Here is a 10,487-nt window from a genome sequence, read left to right as displayed (position 1 = left end):
GAGTCCACATCTCTCCCAGGGAGACGCTTCTGCAGCCCATTATCCCACCACAGACCAAAGTTTTCACCAGGTATCAGCAGACAGCTACAGGAGGAGAATTAGACCTAGGAGGACTAATGACAAGGGATGCCAGGATCCTGACAGCTCCCCACATCCCCAAGCATGGGAAAGTGCCAGGTAAGTACATACCTGCCTCCAGGCTTGGAAGCGAAAAGGAATTACAACTCCATACTTCCCAGGACAGTAGCAGGGTTTAGCAGCTGTAACCCTTCCTGTACCACTGACTGCTCACCTGCTCTTGCATCCCTGACTGCACTGTCTGAGCATCAAGGACTAGACTGGAAGAATACAGTTCACATCCATTGAGCAATACTCACTCTTGGCATCTTTATCCAAGAGATACTAGAGACACTAAGTGTTTTTGCATGAAGTAGTTTTATTTTAAGCAGTTCTGACCTCGTACAAGCAGCTTTTAGGAAGACAATTCTTTACACTGTATACTAGCTGAGAGTTTAAGGCCAACAGCAATCATTGTATTGAATACAGGCAGTGCCTGGATACACCAGTGAAGGACGTACCATAAACAGCTTGCTAGGGAGGTAGGAGCACCGCAGAGCTTCAGCTCTGTTCTCCTTCTGGCCCAGAACTCAGCCAGCATGCCTAAAGGCAGCTACAAGCACTTGACAGTGGCCCTGCTACTTCCACCACCTTTCTTAGAAGCTCCTAAGGATTCACCAGTACCCAAAAATCATCCAAGATGTGACAGCTCCACCCTCAGCTGGGGAGTGGGGTTACATAAAGCTCAGACCAAGCTCTCAGAGTCATACCAGCAGACCGGTTCTCACAGCCTTATCCCTTACATGAGGGTGCTGGAGGCTTCATGATGCCCTGCTTCTGCTCTCTCTGCCTCCTTCTCCTGTGAGGGTTCACCCTCCTGTGATGTTTCCTCCTCCTCCCTGGGGGAGAAAGGTCCCACCAGCCAGGACAGAGGTGTGTTGTTCTTCAGGTAGTCCAGCAGCTCCTCCATGTACTCCTGGATCACAGCCAGCTTCCTCTGGCTCTGGGTCAAGACACTGATGGACAAGTCCTGGAAGGAGTTTGCCACTGCGAAAGAAGTATGAAGCTCCTCTATGGTACTAAGAGATTTTTTCACCTTATCCTGAAAGCTTGAGGGAAGGCCTTGGATTGCAGACACTATTTTATAGCAGGTGATTTGCAGCTGCTGTGTGATACTGCATGCCATGAGCAGGGTCAGAGACTCCATCTCCTGGGAGGAGGCAGGAAGGAGAAGATCAGAGAAGTGAGTTACTTAAAGTTTAAAAATCAAGGGGATGCCCAGAGCCCTTTGCTTCCATCCCCAGGGATGTACCTCTGGTTCTGCAGAACTTTCATCTCCACTCTCTTTGGAAGACTTCCTACTCCAGTCCAGCCACATCTGGTGTAGTTTCTCCTGCCCCTCCTGAAGCTTTTGATTAAATCCTTGCTTAAACACTTCAATCTGTGGTAGGGAAAGATCAGAGTGTCAAGACAGATCTGCTGGTGAACAGCACAGCTCTATCCTAGCAATGAAGCTGAAACAAAGCCAACAATTTCGTCCCCTCCTTCCAGGAGACTGGACTCTACCTACCAGTTCAATGATGCAGTGAAGCTGCACAAGGGTCTCCTTCATGCCCTGCCAGACCTGCTTCATTTTGTCCATTGACTGCAGGTAGGCAAACAGGCGAAGTTCATCAGAGAGAGACCCCAACCGCACAAAGTATCTCCTCTTCTCCTGCTGTTGCTTCACAGACATTATGTCTACACCCTCCTCAGTGGCTGCCAGTTTGGCTGAGGAAAGAAACAGTATTTGTAAGTGGCTGACCAGAGGTGCTGATCACACAGAGTAAACAAGCATCTTGGACTAGGGGCCAGGTAGCCTCCAGCACACACTTCCCGTTAGCCCCATTCCAGAGCAGTGGGCTGAGAAATGGGGCTGGCCATCCCCACTTTGACATGTGACAACTAGTCACATATAGCATTTCCTTGCCTAGTTCTTCATTTCCAATAGGAAGAGAGTTGTCTTCTGTTCTCCCCAGCACAGCTTCTGCTCCACTTGCAGCCATCTGGCCCTCTCTGGAGTCCATAACCATCCCCACGCTACTAGCCACTGCAGATCTGGCAGCCACCATGCTGCTCTCAAGGGTCTCCTTAGTTACATCTATCACTGCCATCACTTTGCTGCTCACAGTGTCCTTTGCATCAGCCAGTCCAGATGATACCAGCTCTTTTGTGTCAAAGAGAACCTGTGAAAGAGGAGACATCTCAGATAAGTGATTGGGTCATGTAGTACACTACAATTCTGAATTGCACAAAGAGGACAATTAGCACAGTGTCTGCTAAGTATTTACTTCTTTAGGAGCTTACACTCTGCACCTAGTGGTAGTTTGTTCCTCATATAAGAGTCTACTTCACTCCCAGGGTTAGACATCCTGTAAGAACCAGGCCCCTCTGTTAGCCAGGGACAGCAGTGTCTTTGATTTTTACCTGCTCCACTGGCTTTTGAAGGAGTGGGAGCTTCTCTCCTAGTTTATCCAAGCCCTTGGAGGCACACTCACTTGCTGCAGCAACTGAAAAGAGAAAAAGAGTGTCAAAACTTGTTTTTCTGCAATTCCATCTCAAGTTCTACCTTCCTGAGCATGTTGCTCTACAGGGAGCCTAGATGAAAGTCTCCATTGAGATCACCAGGCCAGGTGTGTTGTAAGCTGAATTTGTAGAGCATCTTTTCTTGGTGTCCTGTTCACTTTGACAGAAGCCGCTTTCCACTTGTACTGACATAACCACCTACATGGGATCCCCTCCTGCAGCTTCTTGAGCTCTTGACTAACTAGACATGTCTCTGCCCAAGGCTCCACAATCACAGATTAACTGACAGGAGGGGCATGTCCACTCTGAGCTTAGAGCAAACTCAGGCCTGTCACAGACCATTTTGTCAGACTTGTCATTAGGCATAGACCCTCTATCTCCAGGACTTTAGAGCTTCTTCTCAGACGCCAGAGTCATGTTCCTTAAGGGCCATGGCAAACAGGACATTTAGATGTAACAGATGTAACAGTTCCTCCAAGAGGAGGCTTTTTCCTATAACCAAAATGCATTTGTAAGAATCTGACTATAAGCATCTGCCACCTAATATTTTGGACCCTGCAAGATCAGTTTTAAGGAAGTCAACATCAGAGTCAAGTCCTGGTCCTCCAGGGAGCAACCCTCCATCATACTACTTGGACTAGGACTCAGATTTTTAACCTTACTAAAAGGACAACTCCTGGCTTACAAGTATGGTGATGAAGAGCTGCATTTCCACATTCTAGGACTCCTTCCAGAGCTGGAAGGAGCCAGAGTCCCTCACAGGCAGGTGAAAACCTGCCCTTCCACAGGGGATTACCATGAGGCTCCAGTGTAGTCAGAACTGGCTGCACACAGCTGGCTGTGGCTTCAGTCACACTCTTCACTCCTTTCTCTGTTGCATCACACACAGATCTGATGTAGGGGTGGCTCTCCTTAGTGAAGGCATAAGCTGTAGAAACCATGTCACAGGCAGAGTTGACCAAGGTCAGGTTAGCCACCTTATTTACTGCATCCTAGGAGAGGAAAAAAAAAAAAAGCCATGAAGCTCGCAAACATGACCCTGAGCTTCCTATGCAGCTTTGCCCCAAAACTCCCTGTTCAAGTCACCTAGTCTGGTTGAGGAAGCAATGCTTGCCTTTCTTGGACACTTGCTTTAAAATCAACAAGTCAGTTGTGAAACAAGTTGTGGAACACTGACACATATGGTTGGTCCGTTCTACCTGAGGGACAGCTGAGTTTATGGGCAACCTCAATACTTCTGTACCCATATCCAGATCCAATTCATTTGGTATGGTTATTCAACAAGCTAACATGCCAGGAAAAGCTTCATCAGACAAGATCAGGTTGGTTTTAAGTTGACAGACTTTACACTAGTCTGTAAGAAGCATGCTGTTAGGCAGGGGAGTAAAGCAAGCGCAGCAGATTTCAGGGCTGCTGAAACATGGGATTCTTTCCATAGAAACATTGCCTGCAGCAAGCCAGGATCTTGACTACGGAGTTAGAGAAACATCTTTCCTAGAGAACAACCAGGCTATTTTGCTTAGCCTAGGAGGTTACTTAAAGGGTCTTCAGGCCTACCCTTTTGGCTGTGCTGTCATCCACATTTCCAGAGAAGCTGCAGGGCACAGCCTGAGCAGAGGAAACACTCCTCCCTTTGTGGAGGCTTAGCTCCCCCCATCCACAGCAGGGCCACCTCCTCATACCTGCACCCAGGAGCTGCCACCCCTTACATCTCACATGGAGCACCTACCTGTTGCTCCTCTTCCTTCACCTCCAGGGAGCTCTTGGCAGCTTCCTCTTTGTCAGGCATATCAGATGCCATTGCAGCTGAAATGCAAATAGCACCGTGGTTTTAGGAAGAGACAAAGACAAAGCAGCCAGGGAGCCTCCAGAGAGATTCCTCTTCCCGTGGGACACTTCCCTCAGACCCCATTAAAGAAAGAATCTCTTTTACTACCCATTAAGGGAAGACACCCAAAATGGGTCTCTTCCCATTACAGAAGGAAGGGATCTGTGATACTTGCAGAGCTACCTAGTATTTAGGTTTCACATGGTTTTTGATAATCAGAGGAATGATGAGAATAAAGTCTTTCCTCACACAAGAGAGCTCCTGTCAGAGAGATCATAATGCTTATTATCAATATATTTAGAAGAGGCATTGGGTACCTCCTGCCTCCCCATCAAGACATCAGGGAAGTCTTGAATTAGAGAAATAGTAACAGCAGAACTGAAAAAAAAAGCAGCTCAAGAAGCTGTCCTACTGCTGTTAGGATACCCCAACCAGAACCAACTTTTCACCCAAAACCAACACAGGCTATATCTAACCTTTCAGGCAGGACCACAAGAAACCTTGTGTTAACTAAGACTAATTCTATTCCATAATTAAGCCAGGTAAGGAACAGCCAAACATGAACCAGAAGTTCATAAAACAATTACAGCCTTAACACCCAAAAATTTCAAACCAGTACCTTCTTGCCCTGTTAGAGGTAAGCAGATAACCAACAAAGAAGAACCAGACACCACACCATGCTCCATCATCCCTGCTCTGCCTTTTTGTACTGGCTGGGGTGTGGGGTAGGGAGGGACCCTCAGTGACTGACAGCTCTGGGAAGCAGCAGAAAGGAACCAGTCCTGTCCTGGCCAATTAGAGGTGGAATGGGGCAGAGATGGGCCCTGCTGTGGCTCGTTAATTACTCTGTAATCAGGCACATACACCTTGCCCTGTGTAGAGGAGCTCCCTTTGAAGGCCAATGCTGCTGCAGAATGAGAGAGGCGTTGCTGGCACGGATCATGCACCCTCTGTGATCTTGCCTCAGATCACACAGGGTCTGGAAATGGCAATTAATTTTGTTTCTCTTTTTGATGGGAAACAATAACCAGAAAAGAAAAGCAAATATAGTAAAACAAATCCAGAGAAGGACTTCACACCTAGTGTGGGATTCCTATTGCTTTTACCTGATAGTGCTTAGTGTTTAATGACAGAAGTAGCTGCCCAGCTGCTGTCTAATCTTAGAAACACTGGAACTCAACTGCCTCATCTTGAAGTCCCCAGAGAGTCCGGTCTCTCTACATTTTCCCCAAAGGCCGTAAGGGTGAACAGCCGTGCATAGGACTGATTAGCAGGCAGGTAAGGCCTTTTCTGCTTGGGTTCAGTGTCTACTTTCAGGGCTGATCTGACTCTTGTCATCCCCCTCAGATAATCCACTTTCCTTCAAACACAAGCACAACAGTCCACTGATCTTTGCATGCATTTTGGGAATTGCAACTTCCATTCCTTCATGTGCTGGGGCTGGAATTTGGACACCTGGCATCCTGGGAGAGGGCCAGCCACGGCCATTCCCCCTCAGCAGAGCTTTGTCTCATTGCAGAAAGACTCTTCCAATTCCCCAGGTCTCAGACCATGCAGGGACCTGCCTCATGGTGGTGGGCACCATTAGTGGGAAGAGGGAAGCCAGCAGTGTCTGGGCCCTGCACGGACCTGCATGTAATCTAGTGACTTTAGAATACAGAAATCTTGGAAATGGCTCTTGTTTCATTTTCAGAGGAGCAATTATACTGAACAAGTCATTCCAGGAGCAGGGGGGTTTCCATAGTTCTGTGTTTTGGGGCTGCTTTCCTCTGGCTTCTCTGATGATTAATGAAGAGTGAGTCCCACTGTGTGCTTCTCTTCAGAGGAGGCATTGCCATGGACCCCTCTCCTCCTGGGCCACCTCTTTGATTTTATTGGGATCTTGAGGCCCTTGATGTTCTGTTAAACCTGGAATCAACTGAGCAGTTCATACATTATACGGGGGAAAGGAAAACTGATAGTCACATAAAAGCACAGAGAACATGGCACTTTGACACGCCAGGTTAAAGAGAAATAAGGGCACAGTGATGGGGACACAATGGCTGATCAAGGATAAATCACTGACTTCCATTTGGCAGCAGTGGAAAGGACTGGTACTAAAGAGCAGCGCTCTCTCCAAAACACATGGACCAGTTTTCATGTCATCATGATTTTGTGAGATCTTGCAAAAAAGAAGTTAAGCTCACTGTACATTCCTAGGACAGCCAGCCTGAGAATACATCACTATCCATACAGCCAATGATTCAGGCAGCTGCATGCAGTCCCATTGGAAAGCTTTGAATGGGAGTGGGATGTTTCAGGTATCCTCTTAGTACCCTGATCCTGCTAAGGGTCACTGCTTTACTTCTGTGCATGCATGGTCCAACATTTCAGCAAGCCTGTTCGTGAGTGGGAGCTCAACACTGACGCTTTGCAGGATGAGGGTTGATGTGATTTTTGCTTTGCTTGCAGGAGAACATGAAAAACATTTGTGTTACAGCCTGCATCTAAAGCCCCAGCTCCTCAAATACAGTGTCAGTCATTTCCTTCATTTAAAAAGAAAATCAGAGAAAAACCTGTGAGTAGGTGGCACCAGTGTAACATCAGCTCGGATCTGCTCTGCTGTTACCTGCCAGAGGAAGCCGGATCCCGGCAACAGAGCAGACAGGACTGGCACCCACCCACACGTGATGTGAACTAAATTACCTTCCTCTCTTTCCAGTATTCATGAGCTTAGTCCCATCCAGCATCCATCAGGGTATGGCAGCTACACAGCTGTATCTTAACAGCCAACTTTCCTGTGCAGGGAGCAGCCCATTTCCCAGCCCCATAGCAGAGCAGACACCCCAAGGCAGCCTGTGTCCCCCTTGCAACCCCTGACCTCCATGTGCATGGTGGGGGACAATGTGCAGAGCCCTAGGGAGACCCATAGGAACAAACCAGCACAGCCCTCCAAAACCACAGTTATGTATTGTGAAATAGACACAGAGAGTATGTTAGGTGTCGCCTTCATATGCGTCTGGCAAGGAAAACAAAGCAAATGTGTTAGTCCTGGGCAGCATCCAGAAATAACCTACACACTTCCTCCCCAAACATCCCACATCCCCCAGCCAGACCTCGAAGCTTGGTGTGATGGCACCTGGGCTGCAGAGACCCAGAGGCTGCCGCTTTGCTGGGCTCATGCCTTGGGCAGAGGATGGCAGGTTACACGTACTGCCTCCATGCTCCCTGCGGGCACACCTGGGGGTGAAGAGCCCCAACAAGCTGCTTCGGGTGCTGCCCAAGAGGGAATCTGCTGTTTGCTCAGAGGAAGCCCTCACAAGCACTCAGCATCAGTGATGGGCTCCCCGGAGCAAAACAAGAAGTTGACCAGCTTGACAGTGAAGATGCACTTTCTACAAGACATGAATGAGGTGAGAAGTCTCATTCCAGCTCATGGGTCTCCCCCAGTCTCACTTAGGACTTCCCTGAGCATGACCACAGGTCTCCCCCAGTCTCACTTAAGACTTCCCTGAGCATGACCACAGGCATTTTTTGGTCCTGTTTAGTCACCTCAGGACCCACATGCAGATAGAATTGACTCTGCACAGCTTACTGTGGAAGATGTGGTGGTCACACCATGTCATGCTATCTTGAAGAGGAGGAGGAGGCTGGTGGCTGATGGAATAGAGGTGACCAAAGGCAGGACTGTTGCACATCTCACCATTTTTGCAAAGCATGAGTCAAAAGTGTCACAAGTAAGGCATCAGGCCCTGGAACAGTGTATAGACACGTGTCAAACTGCCTTCGCCCCAGACAGCCATAGGAAAGAGGTTCACCAGGAGTGCGGCCAGAAATGGTAAATCACAAGGGTCTGGAAGTCCCTTATGACTGTGGTTGGTTCAACTATTTACTAAGCAAGTCCCTCTCTTTTGCTGCAGAGCCTGAGTGTGTCTGTACTTATAAAAATGCAAATAGGCTAAATTGTGCTTGTCCTGCACAATGGGAAGGCAGCATTTACCAGGCTCTGGACACATCTGCACACCTGAGGGTCCCGCATGCCCACAGCTCACACCTCATCCCTGCTCTGGGGCAGCTGCAGATTTGGGTTTCTCCTCCCTCATCATGTGTCTAGAGGAGGGGCCAGCCCAGTCGAAGCCCTCGCAGCCCTGAGGAGCACACAACACCTTCGTCTTTGCCCCTGACACTACATGTTTGACTAAGTATATGACAAAGCAGCCTTCAGAGTCAAACCATGCATCTGGGAGTGCCCAAAACTGCCGTCTGAGGGAAGGGTTGGTGTCTCCAGCCATGTGAATACCTGTGCTGGGAGCACCACGGGGAGACGCAGCAGCGGGTGTCAGGGCTGGCAGCAACCCACGCGGAGCACAGCCACCTGCCGTGGGTGTCATGGGGGACACCGAGGGCTGCGTGGCACACTGAGAAGAGCCTCAGATCTCAGCCTTCAATCAGCATCTAACATTTGCATTAGGTCCCTCCTAGAGCTAGTCCTGGAATTTGGAGTAAACTTCAATAATCTGACTGCTGTGGGAAAGGTCGCAGCAGATGTGTTCGCCTGCGGTGACAGCAGATTCTTCCCTCACACACCAAGATGATGGAAACCAGACTAATGTGGTGTGGAGCAACAAACATTGCTGGAAACAATGCTCGTACAGCCAGTGACAAAGCGAGGTTCCTTTCAGCCCTGTCCTTGGCAGAATGCCAAGCAGGACTCCTGCTGCGGAGGCAGATGAAGAAGATGGCAGATCTTTACATGGCAGAACAGTGGGGAGCAGGAAAAGCTAAACCAGGGAGGAAAACACACTTTAGCCAGTCCTTTATAAACACAAAACAGCTACCCTGACAAATCCAAACAACTCAAATGTAACAGAGATAAAAGCAAATCTTTCCTAATGAGATGATTGAAAATAAAACTGAAATTTCTATGTCCTTTCTCCTTTGACTATAAAGCCTGAAAGGAAACCCAGGCAGTCCTTAGCTTGTCCCAAGGCCACTTGCACTCCTGACGCACAGGGCGGTGGCAGGGGGGGGGCAGGGGTTGTGTACAGGTGTGGATGTATTAACCCCAGGGGCACAGCAGGCAGCTCTGGGCAGAGCAGGGGCAAGCGATGACCCCCACCTCACTGTTTGCTTGGCAGGTGAAGACCCCCTTGGCCTGCAGAAGGCTTTGAATTCAGCTCTCCTATAACCTGGATTAACTCTTTAGCTTCAGCACGTATATAGTATCACCACTTGTATTTTTGTGTAAGTGTAGCGTGGCTACTGGGTCTTGAGAGGAATAAATATGTGCTGAATATCTGACAAAAAAAACCTTGAAGATATATACAGAAAAAATGTTTGCCTGGATGATCCCAAACAGACATTGATTTGGTTGCTTCCATTTCATCAGCAATAGCTATGGGCTTGTGTAAAAGCAGTTTCATGTTCCTAGATAACATTATTGATGAGCGATGAGATTTTGGGCTATTTAAGGGGCACTTCATTTCTAAGTTTGTCTGAGGTGCCACAGTCCTTTGCAGACCAGGTTCTGTGTGTCTCTGTATGAGTTATGTACAGATTTCCTTGTGTCCCTGGATTCTGAACATCACAAGTAATTCAGTTGCTCTGATGATGGACACTAAGTACCAAAGATCCTAGATTTTACACTAAATATAACGTATTAGCTGTGGTTTCTCAGGTGCATTTAATGGTAAACTCAGTGTTAGAAAAAGGACAAAAACACTTTTGAATGGCCCTGGCTGCACAAAGATCACGGTGTCATGCAGTTTTCTGGATGATGAGCTTGGGTGATTGTGAAGCTGCAAAATAAGCCTGTTGTAATGGCCATGAAACTGCTGGCAAGTGTGATGCTGAAAGCTAATCCAGTAAATCTGGATGTTCTGACATACCATCTCTCATCAGAGCTTGCTATCACCATAACAGAGAACATGAGAGCAATCAGAGTCTAAATCCCTCTGTATGCTTCCTTGTGTCTTTTCTGCAAAACAGGAAAAAAATCCTCCTGGCATGAACTGTCCTCTGGACAAGCCCTGAAGCAATGGTAAACGTCATGTCAGTG

The 10,487-nt window shown here is 48.1% G+C and overlaps 1 protein-coding gene across 1 annotated transcript; it reads right to left on the bottom strand.

Annotated features, from left to right (window-relative positions):
• Positions 1-856: 856 nt before the first annotated feature.
• On the bottom strand, positions 857-5,136 carry LOC141931338 (perilipin-3-like). Its single transcript, XM_074843335.1, is given in 9 exon segments — positions 857-1,267; positions 1,370-1,498; positions 1,628-1,827; positions 2,027-2,282; positions 2,524-2,606; positions 3,419-3,614; positions 4,352-4,437; positions 5,071-5,115; positions 5,118-5,136. Coding segments are annotated over 9 exon segments (1,425 nt in total).
• Positions 5,137-10,487: the final 5,351 nt, after the last annotated feature.

Source organism: Strix aluco, chromosome 17, assembly GCF_031877795.1.
Source record: "Strix aluco isolate bStrAlu1 chromosome 17, bStrAlu1.hap1, whole genome shotgun sequence".
Lineage (NCBI taxonomy): Eukaryota > Metazoa > Chordata > Aves > Strigiformes > Strigidae > Strix > Strix aluco.
This window is presented reverse-complemented; position numbering and strand designations above follow the sequence as displayed.